Here is a 22,904-nt window from a genome sequence, read left to right as displayed (position 1 = left end):
CCAAATACACCCCAGTACAGCTCCCTAAACAGGGAAGTATCCTGCCCAAGAACACTGGCTACGTCTCATTCTTTCATTCCAGAAATTACTGGGTATCTTCTATGATGCGCCGCATCATTACCTCAAGATAACACTGTAAGTTGAGCGCAATACCCATTTTACAGATGAGGACACCGAGGCGCAGAAGTTAAGCAACTGGCACAGGTTACACCGTGAGTGGTGGCCCTAGTGGGGATTAGAACCCAGGCTGCTCTCCTTCCAAAGCCCTTGTTCTTTGCACCCTGGTTCCCCACTACCCTATATCTATCGGACACAAAAAGCAAAGTTGCTTCCTTTTTCAAAAAAAAAACCTACTCATTCTGGATCACTAACGGTTTTATTATTAAATCTTGAAAAGCTAAAGGCCATTTAACTAGTGCTTCAAAAGGGATCATGGAAAATACAGCCACCAGAAAAACATCTGGAAAGTGGAGCCCATGCTTCAACCCTGACAACGCCACTCAGACGGGTTCCTGGAGGCACAGCCATTTAGGCCAGCTTTCCCCAAGACAGGGAACACAAACAACTCGCCGCCATGTAACACTGACAGCTGGGCAGTCAGGGACCTGGAGTTAAGAGTCTCAACCTCTCACACCCCTTGGGATTTTGAGCAAGTTGCTTACCTTCTCGGATCCTCACTGTACAAGAAGCGAGGGCGGGGTGGCCTCCTGCAGTGGCTTCAGGTCCTCCAGATAAAATGAGCCATGTGTCTAGTGCCTTACAGCTTACAGAGCTGACCACTTCATGAACTCCCCAAGCTGAGGAGGAGGCAGGGAAGGCAGGATGGCCCTCTGGCAGACGACAGGTCCAGGCTGTGTCCTGGGCCTATGGCTGGAAGCAGCTCAGGTCTTCTCACCTCCAGTTCCAAGGCTGATTCTAACCCATATTCCAGTGTGGGCAGAAAAAGCAATGACATAGCATCCCCCAGAAAACCAAAATGAGAAGGACTTGCTCCATTTTCAAACCAGTCTACCCCATTCATCCTGAACTCTCTGGCTGGCTTTTTATACCTCTAAGTGCATTAACTGGTCCTACTTCTGATCCCATCTTCCTCCCCTGACCCATCCTCCCCAACAAGAAGCCTTTCTGGGCACCGTCCCCAGTGGCGACCTAACTGAATTCCCTCTTTCATGCCCATCAGCAACCCCCCAACGCCATCCACTCCTGCCCTGACCCTCCACACCTGGGTGGCGCCTTCACTCTCCACTTTCCTCGGCCATAAAGTAAAGGAAGCAAGAAGTTCATTCCATCTGTACCCCTCACTGGGTTGCCCCATGTATGAAAAATTTCTTTATAAAAAGCTTGGATATTATTATTCACATGGACTGGCACCACTGAGATTTCACCATCCTTCACACCCAGCGGTTTCCTCACTGGATTCTGTCTCCTGTTGCTTATCGCTTCCGAGGTATTGCTCAGAAAAACCCCTGGAGGCCAGAGACTAGAGGAGACCCTAAAAAAAGAATTCTGACTAACTCCTGCTGCTTGAAGTTGAAACCCAATCTCTCATTTAAAACAAAAACAAAGCTGTAAGATGCCATGCCATCCCTCCATCAAGAAAAGGAGGATTTCCGACAGACCCTTTCAACTACGCCCAATGTTTCCTCTAGACTAAAATTCCTCCTACTCTACAGAAGGGCCTTCTCGGATTATTTTCCTTCAAAAAAACATAATTTACACAGTGAGTGTCTTTACTTTCCAAACCACTCAGAATTAGGGAAAGGGGGGAAAAACACGTCTGTTTGTATTTGAAACTGTCAAAATTAGCATTCAGTAATTAAAAATCACACCCTTTCTCTTAATAACCTAACCAGCATGATACAATCAGGTTGTGCCAACTCTTTAATCTAATTGACTAATTACAGATTTTAATTTAGTCAGTTACTGAACAACTGTTGACAATTTGTTTTCATTAGGGACAGAACAGAATAAATATTTAGGCTTCCAGTCACAAAGACTCCTGCGATCGGCTCTCTACTGTGACCCCAACTTCAGAGCAAGCTCTGGCTCCATTGATATCCTCTAGACACAGGTACCCAGGCTGCTCTCACACCACTTCACCCAATAGCCTGGGCCCCACAAACCTTCCCACAAGTCCCCTCTGAAGGCAAAAACCTTCAGTACAAGCTGCGGCCTCCATTCCCAAAGTGCAGGCAATTCCCAAATTCACACACGTCACTCAAGAAGTGGTAAACACTTAAACATTGTGAAGAAAAATAAATTCAACGCTACATGTCACTGGCTTTTAAGCAACAAAATAAGTTAACAGTCAAAATAGGTTTATCCGCATTCATCTCACTGGGAAGCAACTGTCACTGACATCTTTTGTTTTTTTTTTACTAAGATACACATTTACAGGTTTCTATGGAAATGATCCAATTTTTTCAAAGTGTATCCCCACCCCCCCAAGGTGCCCATCTCCCAAAATAATCCAAAAGTTTGTCAAAATAACAGTATGGCTCAAAGGCTAGGAAGGGGGCCCAGGGTTCAAATCCAGGCTCCATTATTTAATATTTCATAACCATGGGCTAATGACGTCACTTCTCTGAGCCTCAGTCTCCTATCTAAGGAATGAGATAGTAACTACCACTGCCTTGTAGAGAGCTGTGAGGATTAAATATCAAATATCACGCTTATGACAGTGCCTGGCCCAGAGTAAATGTGCAATAAACGCTGGTCACCGTTGTTTCAGAAATCACTTTTGCATCCCTCATCGTCCCCATGCTATGAATTTGGAAACAGGGGCCCAGAAAAAAGACACTGATCAGTCTAAGGTTACACAGCTAGTAAGTGGGAAGCGTGATGGAGAAAAATGCTTTCTGGACTTGCTGTCCAGTGATTCATCTCCTCCACCCAGATGCCAGCTCAGGCCTTCACAGGCTTGTAGGGAACATGGGGCTCTGGAGCATATTCTGAAGACGGGAGCTTTCCATTTGGGCTCTTAACACCCCTTAGGCCTTCCACCCTCCAAGCTGTATCGCCAAGCTGTGTATCCCTAACAGGGAAGCTTTGCTGGAACTGCCTGGGAAGCGGAGGCCATAGCGGGGAGGGGTGACCTAGAGAGGGGCTCAATCATCCTGAAAGAGAACTCTGCATTCTGAACTTCTGACTCCCAGGGAAGAATGTGAAGGACTTCCCTCCATGGAACACATCCCTAAACAAAGTTAGAAGGAGCCACCAACACTGCTAGGTGGGTGGGGGGGAAGTACATATGTAAGTCAGCAGGTCTCAGCCTAATGATTCTAACGAGGTTTCAAAAACTACTAGGTACTACAAGGGAAGTCAGCACAACTAGACTAAACCAAAGCTAAAAGGTATCCTGAATACAACCAAACACTTTGAGGGACAGAGTAGCAGGGGTGGAGGTCTGGGGACCATGCTTTCAGGAGACTTCTAGGTCAACTGGCATAACAAAGTTTATTAAGAAGATGTTCTGCATCCTACTCTGGTGAGTGGTGTCTGGGGTCTTAAAAGCCAGCAAGCAGCCATCTAAGATGCCATCAACTGGTCTCAACCCACCTGGAGTAAAGAAGAATGAAGAACACCAAAGTCACAAGGAAAGCATTAGCCCAAGAGACAGAAAGGGCCACATAAACTGGAGACTGCAACAGCCTGAGACCAGAAGAGCTAGATGGTGCCCGGCTACCACCAATGACCGCCCTGATGGGGAACACAACAGAGAGTCCCTGTTGGAGCAGGAGAAAAGTGGGGTGCAGAAATCAAATTCTAGTGTAAAGACCAGACTTAATGGTCTGAGAATAGAGGAACCCCAGAGAGCATGGTCCCCAGGCACTATCAACCCAGCATTAAAACCGTTCGCGAGGCCAACTCTTCAGTCAAAGATTAGACTGGAGTATGGGACATAAAATGATACTCATGAAAAGTGTTCTTCTTGGCTCAGGTAGATACATGAGACTAAATGGGCAGCTCCTGTTCAGAGGTGAGATGGGAAGGCAGAGGGTCAGGAGCTGGCTGAATGGACACGGGAAATCAGGGGTGGAAAAGAGGAATGTGCTGTCACAGTATAAGAAGAGCAATTAGGGTCACATAACTATGTGTAAATTTTTGTATGAGAGACTAACTTGAATTGTAAACTTTTACTTAAAATACAATAAAAACAATTTAAAAAAAAACAAAACTACTAGGGACTCTTGAGGCACTGTCAATAATTTTTAAGCTCAACAAGAATCAGGTTTACCTCAAATGAAATGGAACCAAAATTCCTAACGGTTTCTTTTGACTAGAATTCTACCAACTTGGCTGATCGGTAACTCTTTATCAGCAACTATATATATAAAGTTTTTATTTTTCATATTTCTTAATTAAAATTAATGAAGACTCAACACATGCAATCTATCTGCAAACAAAATATTTTCAAGCATGGAGTTCACAGGGAGTGACAGGAGATTTGCACAAGGGGGCCTTGTAAGTGAAGAGATGGATAAACTTTTCTTTAAGGCGTATGGGCCCAGAGCAAGATGTCTTCCTCCTGGGTGAGGTCATTAAAAGCCAGCCCAATCCCTCTGCCCATGGAGAGGCACAGCACCAGTAAGGAACCATATGACCTACAGGAAGGGCTTCCACTTGCCTATCTCCCTCGGTTCTCACTCCCATCTAGTCCTGCCAGCCTCAGAATGGGCAGCGGGCCGTCCACTGATTAGGTATTAATTCTTAGAGAGGCAGTGTGGTATGGTCGTGAAGAGTCCTTTGGAAAAGGACAAACCTAAGTTTGACTCCCTGGGTGGTGCAAACGGTCAACACGTTCCGCTGCTAACTGCAAGGCTGGAGGTTTGAGTCCCCCCCCCACCCCGACCCCGAGGCACCTCAGAAGGCAGGCCTGGAAATCTACTTCTGAAAAAATCAGCCATTGAAAACCCTAAGGATCACAGTTCTACTGACACACATGGGGTCGCCATGAGTCAGAATCAACCTGACAGCAACTGGTTAAACTTAAGTTGAACATTACTGAATCCCTCTAGTGCCTCAGTTTCCTCATCTGTAAAACAGAATAAAAAGAGCACTTAACCCACAGGGCTGCTATTTTGAGTCCTGCGTGAGATAAAGCATAAAGCACTTAGAACAGTGCCTGGTATATTGTTAACACTCAATAATTGCGCACTATTGTCATCAGGTCTTCATTCATGAAATGGGAAGATGTCTTGTCCCCTACGTTGCCCAAATAAGGTGACAACTGAATAAGAACACGTTTTTAAGTCTTGGCCCACAGTGAGTGCTCAATACACCTAGTTTCCTTCATTCAACAAGGAATTAATTACTATTAAAGGGATTAATTACTATTAAACCAGAATGCTGACAGCCAGAATGCTCCTTAGAAGCGAGGATGGCAGGACTTCGTCTCACATACTTCAGACATGTTATCAGAAGGGCCAGTCCCTGGAGAAGGACATCATGCTTGGTAGAATAGAGGGTCAGCACAAAAGAGGAAGACCCTGAATGAAATGGACTGACACAATGGCTCTAACAATGGGCTCGTAATGATTGTGAGGATGGCACAGGACTGGGCAGTGTTACGTTCCATTGTACACAGGGTCACTATGAGCTGGAACCGACTCCATGGCACCTAGCAACAACAACAACATAACGCCATAATTTTCTAACTTACCCCTCACCACGAAACTACCGTCGTTACTCCCAACAGCTCAACCTGCCACAGAAGACAGTCACTCTCCAAAATCATAAGGGCCAGAGTCAAACATTCTGGTTTTTACCTAGTCTCTTCTCTTCGAATTCCCTTTAACAAGGATGCTGCTAGCAAAATAATGCCAAAGAAAGTATGCAGTGACCAAAAGAAACCTAACCCACTGCCGTGAAGTTGACTCCAACTCATAGCAACCCTACAAATCAGAGCAGAACTGCCCCATAGGGTTTCCAAGGCTGAATTCTCTATAGAAGCAGACCGCCACAACTTTCTTCCACAGAGTGGCTGGTGGGTTCGAACTGCCGACCTTTAGGTTAGCAGCTGGATGCTTAACCACTGCGCCCCCAGGGCTCCTACACAGCGAAAGTCAACTATATTTAAGTTCATTTCCTGTAGCTGGGGGTCAGAATCAACGAAAGCACTCTGAAATGATCCAGTTTTCTGCAATTCCCTATTCCGTGCATTAGCTTGCTGACAGAAATTCACTGTGGTATTTAAAGTGGCAGCCATCACAACTAACTCAAATTGTATTGCCTTCCTCGATGCTGAAATGCTCTGTTGAAACCATCAACTGGCCAATTCGGAGATAACGTGGTGGCTGAAATTCCGTCATGCTGTAAAATCCCCTTTGTGAAGCAGCTAACCAGCTCAGAAGATCCAGAGAAACCTGTGACCACAGCTCCAGGCCAGAACTGCCGTGTGTAATACGAGTGGGCTCACGGAGCGACACCTGACGGGCACAGGCAGGGCAGTAATGCCAAGAGGAAGGGCCCCCAGAGAGAGAGTAACATTTTCTACTGGAAGCCTTCTAAGAGACAGTGAGAAAAGAGCAGCAGCCTGCACACACCTGACACCAGGCCTGCCCACTGAGCCATCTGCTCCCTCAGCCTGGCCTGGATGGCAAAAGCCACGGTAAGCCCACGGCAGCCCCCAAAGTAAACTCAGCAAAACTCCTAAGGGATGGCAGGGACACACACAGGCTCCAACCTCTGAGGTGGAGGTTTTCTAAAGTCAGGGCCTCCCACGAGGCTCAGGAGCCCATCTTGCCACAGACTTGCTGTGTCACCACCACACTCCAGGCCTCAGTGATCCCATCTGTAAATCGGATAGTCCTTCTTGATAAACATTCTATGATTTGACTGTCAAAAAAATTTTTTCTAGTTTTATTTTGTTGTTGTTGTTGAGAATATACAGTCGAAATCTGGTCTCAAAAGGCAACCATGATTTACAAAGCATTTTCATATGCTCTCACCCAACTTCAAAAAAGCTGGAGAGGTAGAAAAGCCCAGCCCTATTTCACATTAGGAGCCCTGGTGGCGCAGCGGTTAAAGCACTTGACTGCTAACTGAAAGGTTAATTGTTCGAACCCACCACGTGCTCCGCGGAAAAAAGATGTGGCAATCTGCTTCCTTAAAGATTTACAGCCTTGGAAACTCTATGGGGCAGTTCTACTCTCCTACAGGGTCGCTATGAGTCGGAATCAACTTGACAGCAGTGGGTTTGTTTTTTTGGTATTTCACATTGGGAGTCAAAGGTCAGCAGTTCGAATCTACCAGCTACTCCTTGGAAACCCTATGAGGGCAGCTCTACTCTGTCTTACAGGGTCCCTGTAAGTCAGAATCGACTTGGGGCAACTGGTCTTTCACATTATTTTAGGTCACAGACAAACAAAACTAAGGCATGGTCAGAGAGGCTAAATGACCTACCCAAGGTCACCTGAAAGAATCAGAACTTGAACCCTGGCCCTCTAAATCTAAATTCCATGTGCTTTCTATGACACTGCTTCAGAGCTATCACCAACCCGCACAGCGTACAGAAGGCCCAGGAATCACTGCCGATTCACCAAATGCTACTCCAGTCCAGCCTGCAGAGCCACGCTTTGTCCACCCTAACAGCTCGCAGAGACAGACCTAGCATGCCAGGCATGGGGGAGGTCTGCCACCCCAGAGCTGACTCTCTCAAACAGGCCTTTTGTGACTGGGAAAGAAGGATCAGAGCAAAGCCTCAGACAGTGGCCCCAGGGAGCAGCCATGCTTCTTAAGGTCAGAGGACTGTGAAACAGAAGTGAAATGTCAGGCGCTTCACCCAAACACACAAAGAGCAGGGGATACAAAGCCTGCCTCAGGAGCTGTGCAAACAGCTGTCACCGGGAGGGGGACAGGGAATTTGGGAGGCTGGGCCAACCCTGGTCAGACAGGATGCCCTGCGACCTATTCTCAGGATTCTCACTGGACCCATGCCTGAGCCCTGCAGATGTTCAGACAACACACTCCACAGGGGATCAAGGACCCCGTCTCAATCACAAACAGGCGAGAGGAGCTGCCCATGGCCAGCCAGCAGGGACAAGCTGCAAACTTTGTAGGCCTTGCCTAGAAAGCCATCTGGATATTGATACTTTCGAAAAGCAAGAGTGTCCCCGTTGCCCTCTCAGGCCCTTGCTCCCCTGCCCACCCTGAGCGTGAACAGCCCTGGTTCAGCCCCTTCAAATGGGAGCTACTGCTTATTCAGCATACAAAGAACATTTATTGAACAACTTCTGTGTTCAATGTGCTCAAGAATACGGCAGCAAACACACACAAAGGTACAAAGGGCCTACCAGACACCATCCGGAAGTGAGGGAGGAATTTGCTAGAAAACAATTCTCCCAACAACTGAGTAGTAAAGAACAATTTCCTTCTCATTACAGACGAGGAAGCTGAGTCTCAGCAATTGCTTAGAGTAATCAATCTCAGCTCTCTCTGGGCTAGTGGCTTTCAAACTTTACACTGCGATCCGCAACAAGGCAAAATGTAAACTGCAAACCCAAGAAACATACGCACTTATACACATACATAAATGACTAAAAAATTTTCCCAATAAAATACTTATGTTTACTCTGTGTGATACAGTTTTTTTTTTTGTAATTGCCAGTCATGACCCATTAAGTTGATTTCACAATGCACTAATGGGTCACCACTCACAGTTTACAAAACTGCTTTCTCATGTGCCATTTGCCCATCTCCATTAAAACATGTATTTGACACGCTTGATCCTTGGGCAGGGATCAAATGCTTCTCACTTCTCAAGGCTCAGTGTCTTGCTCACGGACCTCAGGAGTTATCCAAGACTGTAATAGGCCCCAAAAATGGGGGTAGCAGAAAGGGGGGTGGGGGGGTGGGGTGAAGAAGATAAAGTTCCTGTCTTCAAAGAGCTTTCAATCCAGAAGGGGGGAGAAAGAGATATGACCTTGACTGAAACAGCTCTCCTTCCAGGAAGAGAGAAGTAAATGGATAAAAGTGTCACAGAGTTGCTAGACAATAAAGAGGAAAAAGAGGTGTCTTCCCGTGAGGGTGGTCCCAGCAGGCTTGGTGAAGACAGCCACATTCCAGGCTAGTATCCCTGGTGGTGCAAGGGTTAAGTGTCTGGCTGCTAACCAAAAGGTTGACAGTTCGAACACTGCTCTGCAGGAAAAAGACCTGGCGATCTGCTCTTGTAAAGATTAAACCAAAAAACCAAACCCATTGCCATCGAGTCAATTTCGACTCATAGTGACCCTATAGGACAGAGGAGAACTGCCCCATAGGGTTTCCAAGGAGTGCCTGGTGGATTCGAACTGCCAACCTTTTGGTTAGCAGCCGTAGGGCAGTTCTACTCTATCAAGTGTGGTTGCCATTAGTTAGAATCAACTCAATGGCACCCAAGAACAACAATCTGCCCTACAAAAGGTGCATCGGCAGGGCAGCAAATCACCTCCTTCTCTCAGGTGGTGTGGTACCAAGCGGAAACCAGCAGGCAGAGTCAGAGGGGGCTGGAGAGAGGGCTCCATTCCAGATTCCTGGAACAACAGAAGTGCCTAGAAGGAGAAGACGAACGATGGCTGAACAACCACATGCCCGGTGCTGGCCAGGAGAGTACATGCCTTGTCTCATTTAATCCTCACAGGTGCTGGGCTGCTTTAGGGGTTGTATAAGTTACTCCTACTCACCCAGGGGTGTTCAGGGAAGGTGGGTTCAAACCCAGGCTTCCAGAGAGATAACCAACACGTGAGCAAGCAAGTGATGGTTCATGTTTCACACACTACATAAGTCCCTCACACCAAGGCCATTCTGCTGCTGCCCCCACTTTTCCAATCACTGTGAACACTGGCCATCAGAAGGTCAGGATTTATACCAGGCATAGAAAGATAATAAAATGAGAGCATACATCTATATGGCACTTACGCTATGCCAGGAACCAGCGTGTGTAAGCTCATTTAATCCTCATGACCACCTTAGCAGGTTATTTTTGGCGTTAGCTGCCATCGAATCAGCCCGACTCATGGCGACTCCACGCACAACGGAACAAAACCCTGCCCAGTCCTCCTACACCCTCATGATCAGTTGCAGATCAGACCATCATTATCCAAAGGGTTTTCACTGGCTGATTTCAGAAGCAGATCACCAGGCCTTTCTTCCTAGTCTGTCTCAGTCTGGAAGCTCTGCTGAAACCCCTTCAGCATCATAGCAACACACAATCCACCCCTGATGGGTGATGGCTGAGCATAAGGTGCACTGAACAAGAATCAAACCTAGGTCTCTCACACGGAAGGCAAGAATTCTATCACTGAACCACTACTGCCCCCATCCTGAGGAGGCAGGTATACTTTATTACCACCTTTATCCACCTGAGGAAACTGAGGCACATAGAGGTTAAGGTGTCCAAGTTCACACAGCTTTTTAAGTACAACCAGGTAGCACAAGGGAAGGGAAAGAGTCCTGGACCCTGGTGACCTTGGGCAGAGCATCTTTCCTCTCTGGGCCTCAGTTTACCTACATGTGAGAAGTTCCCACATCTGCAATCTTGGTATCTATATATGTATTAAATACATACCCCAGCCACCACACAGGGGTCAAGAGGTCAAGATACCTTTGGCCTGAAGTCCCCACTAGAGAGCCCACCTCCCTTAGAAAACTAAAAGGACCTAAGGGACACTGCAGGTAGAGCTCAGTGTCTCCTGGCACCCTCCAAGTGTTTACATGCTGCTTCCCCATCCTGACTCTGTGCATCCCGGTCTCCGGATAAACAAGATCCTCCTGCACGAGGCTTTCTAGGCACTTACCACATCCTGGGCTGCGTCTTCAACTAGACAGTGAGCAGAGCAGACACTCAGGAACCTGGCCTAAATCAATATCTCTAAACTCCAGTGTCCTCTCCCTGGTCCCGGGGCTGGCTAAACAAGGCCTTGGCTCACCTCAGTTAAGCCCAAGAAAGAAGCTGATATCTAGAATAGCCCCCAGACCTGCAATGGCCAACACACTCCTTCACAAGCTCCCCTTCTTAAAGCTCCTTTTGGAGCTCTTTCATTCAATCAAAACATCAGGTCAGGAAGCTAACAAGACCCCGACTGAGGGGTTTCCCACCTTGCCCACCCCTAATAACACTGACAGCGCTTCAGAGAACCACTCTCCCTAGACATCTTTCTAGAAAAGTCCTTCCATGATGGCCAAAGCAAGGATGATCCTTGTCCCTATTTGAAAGTGGAGAAAACAGACCATGAGAAAGGAAGGCTCCACAGTTAACAAGCGATGGTGAGCTTAAATTTGAATACAGAGTTCTGCTGATGCCAAGCTACAAGCCCTCTGGGCCATACCATTCGGCTATGAAGCAGCCGCGTGGGACGACAGGACCACTGTCTGATACAGATAAGGGGTACAGACATCTCAGGGGAGGATTTATCAGGGCCAGCCTGTGGCAGGACCGCCAGCTCCGCCCCTTTCTGCAGGGAGACCAGGGTCATGGGGGGGGGGCTAAAGATAAGACTCAGTGGGGCAACACTGGGAAATTCAAGTTTCCAGTTCCCTTTCCTTAGGGTCAATTTCCTATCCCAGAAGAACGGGTCTGTCTTGGTCATCTAGTGTTGCTATATCAGAAATACCACAAGTGGATGGTTTTAATGAAGAGAAGTTTATTTCCTCACAGTCAAAGTAGGCTAAAAGTCCAAATTCAGGGCGTCAGCTCCAGGGGAAGCCTTTTTCTCTCTGTCGGCCTTCTCTTCGGTGTTCCCCCGGACTAGGAGCTTCTCTGCGCAGGGACCCCGGTCCAAAGGACGCGCTCTGCTCCCGGCACTGCTTTCTTGATGGTATGAGGTCCCCCTGTCTCATTGCTCACTTCTGTCTTTTATATCTCAAGAGATTGCCTCAGGACACAATCCAGTCTTGTAGATCCAGTCCTGCCTTACTAACACAACTGCCACCCATCCTTCCTCATTAACATCACAGAGGCAGAATTTACAACATATAGGAAAATCACACAGTACCAGGAATCATGGCCTAGCCAAACTAATATACATATTTTTTGGGGGGACGTAATTCAAACAATGACAGGGTCTTTGTCTCTCCATCATATTAAGAGGTTTTTTGGTTAGTTTTTTTTTTTTCGTTTTAAACTTTAGGGCTGTAAAGAGAAAGGAAACAAATTCACCAAGCACCAACCACACAGAATCAATTCTCTCACATATCTCATATTAGTCCTTTACGACCATGCAAAGGAATCACCATTTTCCCATTCCACAGATGGAGAAACAGAGATTCTGCAAGTCCACCCAGCCAGAGGACTGGAACGTACGTGCACATCCAAGCCACCAGTCAGAAGCCAGGCCCTTCAAAATCCTGAGTCTTCATGACCCAGGAAAAGAAAAGCATAACAAGGAGACACATTCCCAAAACTCATCTCACCAAGGCTACAGAAAACTCCATTACTCTGAACCAAAAACAAACAATCATGATTATCTATTTGCTGTAAGCGCCAAGCAACACGTATTAAAGACATTTATGTGAATCGGCTAATGCACTTGTGCCGTGGTCAGAATTATTACCAAGCTAAAAAAAGATTAATTTTTCTAAATACGCTAAATCCTCAGACACTATTAAAGGGCTACAGCGAGTGTAACACTTCTGTTATCTTGGCTGACAGGCCCTCAAGCACACACACCTCCCTTCCGCGTCACACACACACACGGGCAGTAAAGTTGAGGGAAGGGGTCATGGCACCTTTGACCAGAGGTCCCCACTAGAGAACCCACCTCCCTTAGAGAGTGGGGTGTCTCCCAGTGCCCTCTGAGTGTTGGCCAGCACAGAGCGAACTCTTGTCCAAGTTTGCAAATGCTTAGCTAACAAAGATAGCATTATGCAAAAGACTGGTACACACTGCTGGTCTTGGAGTTCAAATGAAGTGACCACTGCCAAAAACTTTGTTTGGGTTCCCACCACTCCCCCCGCCTTCAAATAAAGGACAAGGATTTGCAATTTGGGGTCTTGCCGCCACTTGAAACCCATTAAGGTAGCCGCATTGCCCAGCTTCTGGCAAAACGCAATTCCAGTTACTCATTTAGTGTTTAATTAGCTATCGAAAAAGGAGGCTGGCAGCTTCTGGGGATAAGAGGAACTGCAGAAAACAGGGTGGGAGCCCAAAGAGGGGACCCAACACTAAGTTCTGAGCTCTAAGGGGCACTGGGGGAAAAACAACTGTGTGTATGTTTTGTTTTTTTAATCTACCACACAAGGGTGCCAAGGGTCAGAGCCAATGGCAATGCTGTGAACTTGCCAGGACCTCTGGGAAGATAGCTGGGCTGGCTTATCGTGGAGAGAACACACTCCCAGCTACTGGAGTCCAACTGCAGGCCTTCTCCCCTATACCTGCCAGCACTGTACCTCCCGTCTCCTCTTCCCCTCAAAGAGTGCTGGCAGGCACAGCCACTCCCTGCCTCAGCACGTCCAAGGAGAGCCCTCTCAAATATCATTTTGCTATTTCAAACCCACCAAGGACGTTGGGCCTCTGCCACATAGCCACAAATACCTCAGCTCACGTCCATACCCATGCTTCTGTGGCACTTTCCTACTCTGACCCAGCCTCCTAAAGACAAAGTCTCACAGCTGGGGTCGGGGTGGGGGGCGAGGTCAGCAGAGTCCTGCTGGGTAAAAGCACAGGGGTAAGACAGGCAGCCTACTGAGTCAGAGGTTCAGAACAGCAGAGCTGAAAGGGACCTCAGGTCCTCAGATCAGGGAAACTGAGGCTCAAGACTCACTAAGGTCACGAGACTCCCTGCTCATGACGCTCCCCAAGTTCTTAACCTGGGATCACAGAAGGGCTTGGGACGTGGGCAGCAGAAATCATATACAAAGTCTCCTTTATGGGGACACATTCGTTTTCTGAAAGATAGGTCCACAGCTTTCATCACACCATTGCACCATAACATAACTCCCTTCCTGGAGTTCAGGCCTCACCTCCTCCAGTGACGCTGTCATTCATCTCTCAGAGACTTCAGTTTAACTCTGTGCTGAACTCACTTATTTCTTAAATACATATGGGGCACTGACCAGGTACCCGGCACACTTCAGGTCAGATGCAAATATTCTCCCTCTCTGTTTCACAGGGCTTGTTTCTCAAACAAGTGTGTCAAAAGCTGAGAGCTGGAAACTAAATGACAGAGGTCTAGTCCCAGCTCTACCACCTCCTGGCTACACGCCCTTGGACAAGCCATCTAAACTTCAGGCCTCAACTTCCTCATCTGTAAAATGGGAGTAATAACAAAACCTGACCAACAAGGCAGCTGTAAGTCAACATGGGCAGTGCAAAGAACAATCACTATTCTCTAGCACCTACAGCTCAAAAGCCACCTCAGGGCCTTAGCTACTCCACTCATTCCTGACACCAAAAGGAAAACACAAAATTAGCTATCACAAGGAGGAAAAGCATTGCTGGTAGTTTCAGAAGGCACAAAAGACCCTTCTATTAACCCCTCAAACCCTGGAGGAGATGGAAGTGGAGAAGGTGGCCAGGGCACTACTGGGCCCATGTAGGAGGCACTGATGTACCGGTGACACCAAATCTTAAATAAATCATTTATTGCTCCCAGAAGGAAGGGTCAGGGCTCATCTAGTTGGGACTGCCTATCTACAAAGGCCAGGACCCAGACAACAGTGTCTAACAGAACCCAAAGAGACCTCCAATGGGACCCCAAGGACTTTAGTCAACATTTCCATGGCCTGAAGAGAATAGCAAGGAAACCACAGCAGGGACCCTGTGGGCGGTCCTTCCAAGGCCACAGGGCCCTTCTGATGTAATGCAAACCAATTTCTCAGAAAAGTCCACCCTCAATACTGAATCCCCCCAATTTTCCACGTTATATGTGGTCAACAGCAGGGCTCTGGGGCTTACAAACAAGGAGCCAAGAACACTGAAGTTGCCAGGTGTGAGGGGGAAAATGGACTGTGACTCAGATAAAAACTCACCAATTCAAAGAAAACTAACTCTTCTCCTCTCCCGCTGAGTCACCTGGCTCATTCCAGGGCCCCACAACCCGGTGTTGACCTGGGAGGGGCTTCTGAAATCACCTGACCCAGCTACCTGGGAGGTGTGATGATGTGCCAGATCACAGAATCATCCTCTAATTTGAGAGAGGTGAGGACAGGCTCTGCTTTGGAAGTTCTTTTCAATCCCACAGGAGTCAAGGAATCCTCACTCCCCTACCCTTGTCAGCACTTATATCCGCCAAGGGCCGTGTCTGGTACCTGGGCTATACAGTCTTTCCCAGACCTGGAGAATCTTTGAATCTCCCTGATAGAAAACAGAAGGCCAGTTAATGCACATTTTTTATTCACACTCCACTTTGTTTTCTGAGGAGCCCTGGTGGTGCAGTGGTTAAGCACTTGGCTAACCTTTCAGCTAGCAGTCAAAAGTACTTAACTGTTTGTGCAACCCAGGGATCCCAAGGCAACTAGCTAAGCCACATTAAAGACACCTTGCTCAAGATCACCCAGCAAAAATTAAGTCACCAAAAGAGCATCTTCCAAAATTCCATGAGTTGTTCCAGCCCAGGTTACGCACTGACCCCAAATTACCTATTTTTTCTCACCCACAGTTCTTAACTCCTTCAATCAATTCGTGTTAGCGCCTACTATGTGCAAGGTATTATGGGAGCTACAGAGAAGAAGAGTGCATGGCCTCTGCCATGGAAAAAATTAATAAGCTGAGGTTAGGGTGGCTAGAAAAGACAGATTTGAATGAGAAGTTAGTATAGGTGCGAACAAATGATACTTGCCATGGACCTGTGGGGCTGAGTCACAGCTGTGTTAGGAGCTCAATTCTGAAGTCAGTCATGACTTGTATTTGGATCCTAACTCTACCACTTACCAGCTGTGAATTAACCTCTGTGCCTCAGTTTTGTCATCTGCAAAACGGAGTTAACAACGCGCCTACTCTCACAGGTAGAATAAATGATGGATGAAATGAGGTATTGAACTTAGCATAGTGGCCTGGCACATGCAAAGCCTCCAACAGATGCTTTGAATAGTGGTTTTTATAGACGTTGGGATGAAGCAGTGATTACAGTGTGCAGAAAACTAGAGAATCTGAATGAATGAGATATTAATGCACTGCAGGCAAGAGGAAGGGAGACCAGGAAGAGGCCACTGTATTAATTCTAGCAAGAAGGAATAAGGGCTAACTAAATAGTAGCCCAGGGAATGGAAAGAACAGATGAAGATTTAAGGACAAGAGAAAAGGTAGCTCCTTTTCCCAAGGGAAATACACCCTAATTTTCTAGTTGCTTCTCTGCTACCACCCCTCTGACTCCTTAACTCCCGTTGAACTCCTTCTCACCGCATTTATCCCTCGAACCCTCCTACCACATGACCTCACTCTCAGGCCACATGACACCAAGGAGATCTCAATCCAGGAAAGAAGGCTTGGGTCCCCAAACCTTTGAACCCTGGCCCTCGGTGTGACCTCATCTCTTGGTAGCACCTTCTAAATGTCAATACCAACCTCAGCAATTTCTACATAATCCTGCTGCCATTCCTTAACAAAATTACTGAAAACAAATCCATGTATAAACTTTCACTGCCACTGCATCATTTCAGGAGCCCTGGTGGTGCAGTGGTTAAGCATGTGGCTGCTAACCAAAAGGTGTGAATCTACCAGCCGCTTCTTGGAAACCCTATGGGGTAGTTCTACTCTGTATTATAGGGTCACTATGAGTTGGAATCGACTCAATGGCAACAGATTTGGTTTTCTGGATATTGTTTCAAGATGGCAGACCAAATCACAAATTGTCAAAGGGAGTCACATTGTTTACTAGAGCACCAAGCTTCGTTAAAACTCACTAACTTCTATGAAAGGTACCCTGGAAACAATACCAGATGTCCTATATCAAGACACTTACTTGAAAGAGACATGTCCACCCATCCCAGCCCTCTAAAATGAAACCATCTGCACAGTAGTAAAAGAATGACTATAAAGGAGTTGTCTGTTCATAGGTTTAAAAAAGAAAAGGATTTTTTAATAGATTAAAGTTCATATTAACCAACTATTTTTATTTGGCTAATATACCCCTTAGCCTCCCCCAACCTCTAGCTCTGGAAACCCTATGATTATCACCACCAGTTAGCTCCACGGGATGTTCCCAGAAGAACCACATCGCAAGTGAACAATCACCTCTGCCTTTTACTACTAAAAGTTTACCAGGCCATAAGTATCATTCACCAGCTTCTCCTTTTAAACCCTGGAGAGAGCACAAGAACTGGTCAACTTCCTCAGAATTCCACTCCAAAGGCATTAACTGTTCAGTCATAGCAAACTTTCATCACACCGAATATTCTTAAAACCAGTGAGCCTCCAGCTAAGTCTCTAATCCTTCGCATTACAGGAGTAACTCTCACCCCGAAGCTGTTCATGGTAATGGGATGTGACCACCTGTGAAACTAAACCAGATGGGTTCTGGACACCAAGGCTAGTTCCAAACTCTGCATGCAGGGGACACTTGTGGCCTGGCCGAGTGCGCTGGACCTGATGACATTCAAGTAACCAACTTCCATGCCTAGAGCATGAGTTTATTCCTACCCACCTCACGCACACAGCAAGACCAAATAGATCACCTCCTACGTGCACAAGGACACACACACATAAATAACCACGTACAGGGCCAACAAGAAGCAAGGACTGGACAGGGCCATGGAAAACCTTCAGACACATCCCTATCCATCTCTCTCAGACAGATCCTAACCTGCTTCATCAGCTCAAGTCTGACTGCAATCCCCAGCTAGACAAAACGAGGTTTGGAGTCCAATTTTTTTTTTTTTTTTTTTTCCCTAAGCAGGGGGGCAGGGAGTGGACCTACTGTGGGAAATGGGATAATAAAAGACAGGCATCTCTCTTGTAATCATTTATCAGTCTTAAGAAACTCACCAAGACAGAGTACGAAAGATAGGGCAGAAAGCACAATAATGAAATTAACTATCTTCACAAGAATATTTTGGGCATAACGTTATGGACCAGTCAAGGATCTCAAACTATATTGTCGTAGAGAACACAGCATGAGCCGCCTCTCTCCCATATGCCCACATTTTCCCCAACAAAACATAATTTGAAAGACTGATCCTCTCGGAAAGCAGAACAGAGTCCACTTCACCAAATTTTCACTCAACCTTCCTACTTCCAAACACGAGTTTCATATTTTGTTTTATTTTTTGGTTGTAGCCATTTTTTCTTAAACAAACCAACACCAAAGGGCTCCGTCTTCTCTCAGCTAACTGTCCACTCCTAACATAAACCTCACATGGTTCGGAGCCCTGCACAACGCCATTATAATCCTCCAGATAAATACCTGAACTCTTTTGCATAATTACAACCTTATGAAACACCGTTCACCAAGTTAGAACCCTGCTGGAGGAGGGCAATGGTGGCAAGGGCAGGGGGAGGCAGGCAGGAGAATAGAAAGAAAGGCAAGGAAAAAGATAAAGACCACTGCCAACTGGCTGTGTATTTACTTTGGGAACTAAACAAGTTAGAGATATGCAACCCTGCAATTATTGCCAGGATTAAAAATTTGTTACTCACGTAATCATGAAATGCTTTTGCTTCACTTGAATGTTCACAAGTGTCTCGCCTTTCAGGAGCTGCACAGTAAAGGTCCCAAAATACGCTGCAAGTCAAAAAATAAAATAAGATCAAGTTACTAATTATTGCTCGTGTACCCAACAGCAAATGCACAACGCACAGTGCTAATAGTACCAAGGTCTCCAAAGACTCCATCCCACCTTACCAGCCTTCGCTGGGCAAAGGCAGCCTAGAAAACAAAACCAATCCAACCTCTTCTGGCAAGCCAACCATTTGTAATAAGAGTAATAGGTCCTATCTATCAAGCACTTATTATGCACTAGATATCTCGCACCCATGATATTGATCATGACTGCCACGGTACTATAAGGAGCCCTGGTGGTACAGTGGTTAAGCACTCAGTTGCTCACAGAAAGGTCAGCGGTTCAAACCCACGAGGTGCTCCATGGGAGAAAGACGTGGCAGCCTGCTCTCATAAAGATGACAGCCTTGGAAACCCTCTGGGGCAGATCTACTCTGTCCTATAGGCTCACTAAGAGTCTAAATCAACTGAGGGGCAATAGATTTTGGTACTACAGTACCATAAGGTAGGTTATTTTATCCCCCACTTTACACATGGGGCACCTGAAGTTAGGAGAGCTTAAAATCCACTCGTGGTTACCCAGACTGGATGGTAGGGATCTGGATGAAAATCCATGCCTGTCTCATCCGTTTTCCTTTTACCATCCCAAACCAAAATGGCTGCACATCATAAAAAGGTTAAATTATCAAAGTCAAAACATGATTCATGTGCACAGCAACCTAGATGACTCTGGCAATAAAAGGAACTTACCCCACTACCCACGGCCATCGAGTCCATTCCGACTCAGAGAGATCCTATAGGACAGAAAAGAACTGCCCCACAGGATTTCCAAGATTGTAAATCTTTATGGAAAAAGACTGCCACATCTTTCTCCCACGGAGCGGCTGGTAGGTTCGAACTGCTGACCTTCTGGTTAGCAGCTGAGCGCTTTTAACCACTGTGACACCAGGGCCCCTTAAAAGGAACCTACAGGTTCTTAATCCCAGAGCCCACACCCCCATTCCCATCTCACCCCCACCCCCAACCGGACACACCTACAAAGTATTCTTATGCAAGAACCACTCCTTCCCCCATATACCCAAAGAGGAGTACCAATTAGCTAAAGGAGAGATTTTGGACAACTTTTCACACTGAAATAGAGAGCCCTCCTCAGAGAAACACCTGATCAGTCAAGAATAGGAGGGAGAAGGCTGGCCTAGAAATCCCTGTCTAGTCTCCCTCCACAATTCTGTACAGTCACTCCAACACTTTGCATTAAATGAGGACAGACATCCAAGTCTTCTGTCAACTTGTAAAGCCCTGTACAAACACGGAGTAGTCGTTGGTATTAACAAAAGGCCTTAGACATCGTCTTCTCCAACCCCTTCATTTTAAAGATCAGGAACCTAAGGTCCGGGGAGGCGAACCGGCTTGACGTGAAGGGTAAAGCAAGAACCAGAACCAAGGTCTGACTCACAGTCCAGTGCTCCTGGTCCCATCACAATCAGCACAGAAGAAATCATCTCAACTGCCAGCTCTGCTAGTCATCAGGCAAGCGTCTCACGCAAGGTGTGGAAATACTGCAGCTTGCCCTCTGTATCAGCTCCACTGCTTCCTCCCACTCCAGAAAGCAGTGGTCATTTGCTCAGCGTTAAATCGCACAAGGTAACTTCTAACAGGACCACAGTAACAGTCACTCAGAGCCACCACTGCCTGAACCCAGCAAAACAGACTTTCTCGATACCTGGGACCGAGACAAGGATGGAGAAATGTTGGCGGATTAAATATATAACAGAAAAATCGAGGACCTCTACTAGCTGGAGAAGCGAGCTAAAGGACGTTCCTTTCTGCCTTCCGAAGCTGTATACATTCGATGAACTCCTCCACACAAAAAAAATTTAATACTACAAACTCCTCAGCCCCTTCTAAGTAACTTTTACTCATAAGTCTAAGTTTCTCCAAGAGCCATGATCGTCAGACCTCCCCCCTCAACTTCATCCACACACTCCTCTCCAAAACAAAAAACAAAACCACATGAAAACCTATCACCCATTCCTACAGGTAGAACCTCACACCATACCAAATGCCTCCAACACTGGCAGTTCAGAGGTTGGCAGAAGTAATTAAAAACTCATTTTCGCTGCACAAGTTAGAACAGACACTTCATCCTCCTGCTGTTCAGAGACTTGAAACAGTAACCTGAACTGGCAGTCAGGTAAACGTTCTAAGATCCCAAAGACACAACGCTCCGTTTTCCTGAACTCCACTGAAATATCAAAAGCCACTCTGCTTTCTTTTCCTTTTCAAAAGGATGTCAAAGGCTCCACCAATCGATCCCACAACTACCCAGGTCATACACTCGTGGCAGATCGTTCCGCTGACCCAGGGCCCCCCTCCTGCCTGCCACAAACCCCACACCGAGACTAGACTGGTGGTGGTCCCACACCCACAGGACCCAGGAGCCTGATCAGAGTCACAAATGAAGAAAGTGCCCCTAACTACAAACTACAGGCACTCTGCAAGGTCTACTCTGACCAGTTAAGGCTCTCGGTAAAATGAAGCTTTGTGGTTTCAGTGATGCTTTGCGGCAGGGGAGGGGAAGAAGGGCTCACGGGAAAGGAAGGTCCAGTCAGTCTGAATCAGAATCTTTAAAGGAAGTGGCAGCCCCTTCTTGCTTTTCCTCAGGGTGCTTGGAAAAGGTCCCCAGGACATTCTCTCTCTTAAGGTTGTGAGCTCACAGAAGAAAAAAAAAGGGACAGGCCAGTTATAAAACAGACCTGGTATCCACCCCACCCCACCCTCTCTAATTAAAGCAGCATGCAAAATTGACAAAAATCCTTCAAGGTTTTTTCAAGCCCCCTGCCTAGTGGGCCAGAGTGAGACGAAAAAGTAAGGAGTTTCTCCCAAACACGAGGCACAATGTAGTCAGTTTTCAGTCAGACAGCAAAGGAGAGAAGACCAAAACTTTAGGCACCAGCCTCTTCTATCCTTTTTCCTCCTTCACCAATCCTGGTCTGAGAATCCTGGGCTGTGCAAAGCGGAGGATTAAGGGGTGGGGGGCAAGCTCCAAGCCTTCTGTCTTTGTTCCCTGAGACTCAGGGCTCAGAACGAAACACACACACACAAAACTATCACACAAACTTACCACCACCACGAGTGCAAAAACCCTGGCGGTTCTCCCAATGTGATGTTTTTTTCCCATCGAATCTGTAAAGGAGAGAGCAGAAGCAGCTTAGAGGAGAAGAGAAGAGGGGTGGGCTGGGGGCTTCCCGGAGCTAAAAGGCTGTGAAGACCAACTAACAATAAATGCCAAAAGGTGATAAAAATTCAAAATGGTGGCCACAGTGGCTGCTCCTGAAAACAAAGGCTCTAAGAATAGTGGGGAGGGAGGTGTGTCAAGAAATTGGATGCTGGGGGGAGTTCCACTCACCTCCGACAAGAAGGTCTGTGCAGATTTCTGTGCTCCTACGTGCAGTAAATATTCGTAGACATATAAAGCTAATCTGGAAAGTGGGCAGGGGAGGAAGAGAGAGGGAAGGCGTCAGATCACTCGGGCTCTTGCTCTCGGACCCTGCCAGCCAGCTTTGAGCCCTATCCCCGATGTCCCATTGTGGCCCCGACCCGAGGTAGGCAGCTCGGCCCTGCCTGGGGTGGCGGGGTCTGAATAGTTAGGGGGTGAATACAGGGAACGCGTTTCCTCAAACTGTAGGAGCTGGACAGTACCCCCAAACTTGAACTCCTAAGTGGCATTAGAAGTAAACCCATCTAGGTCTCTCAAACTCACAAGCCACCCGACCCCACAGCCACCCTCCTTTTCTATACCCACTCCTCGCCACCCTCTCCCCAGCTTTGGGGGTCCGGGGGACTTAGCCCTGAACTCTGGGTGCTCAGCGAGCTCTGGAGGGGGCAGCAAAGCACCACCCTCACCACCTCCCCCCAAAACAATTGTCCCTAAGCCTAGGGCCAAACTGGCGCCGCCGTCCCTGCTCAGCGCGGTGCCCCAGAGAGCTAGGGGCCGGCGGCGAGACCGAAGGCAGGGAAGGGAAAGCGCTCCCGCCCGAACAAAGCCCCGGCACGCACTCTTCATGCCGCGGGCGGACAAAAGGAGCCGTCGGGGCTGCAGAAGCCACGCGCCCCCTGCCCGCGCCCGGTGGGCAAAGTACGGCCACTGCGCCTAGCGCCGGGGCTGCGACCCGCGCCTAGGCGCGCGGGACCTCGCCCACCCCTCACCCCGGGGCCCCGCGCGCGGCCCGCCCCGCGACCACCAAGTGCCCCCTCAGCGGCGGCGCCCCC

At 47.4% G+C, this 22,904-nt stretch overlaps 1 protein-coding gene across 1 annotated transcript in view; it reads right to left on the bottom strand.

The window, feature by feature from the left end:
* The window catches only part of SSBP3 (single stranded DNA binding protein 3), a 185,491-nt gene extending 162,793 nt beyond the window's left edge, over window positions 1–22,698 (bottom strand). Inside the window, exons 1-4 of the mRNA XM_004372040.1 lie at window positions 22,448–22,698; window positions 22,042–22,114; window positions 21,757–21,818; window positions 18,551–18,635 (exon numbers count right to left, since the gene is read on the bottom strand). Of these exons, the coding sequence (XP_004372097.1) occupies window positions 18,551–18,635; window positions 21,757–21,818; window positions 22,042–22,114; window positions 22,448–22,698 (471 nt within the window). The remainder of the gene's footprint in view (window positions 1–18,550; window positions 18,636–21,756; window positions 21,819–22,041; window positions 22,115–22,447) is intronic.
* Between the last annotated feature and the right edge of the window lie 206 nt (window positions 22,699–22,904).

This window comes from Trichechus manatus, unplaced genomic scaffold (assembly GCF_000243295.1).
Source record: "Trichechus manatus latirostris isolate Lorelei unplaced genomic scaffold, TriManLat1.0 scaffold00015, whole genome shotgun sequence".
NCBI classification, from domain to species: Eukaryota; Metazoa; Chordata; class Mammalia; order Sirenia; family Trichechidae; genus Trichechus; species Trichechus manatus.
This window is presented reverse-complemented; position numbering and strand designations above follow the sequence as displayed.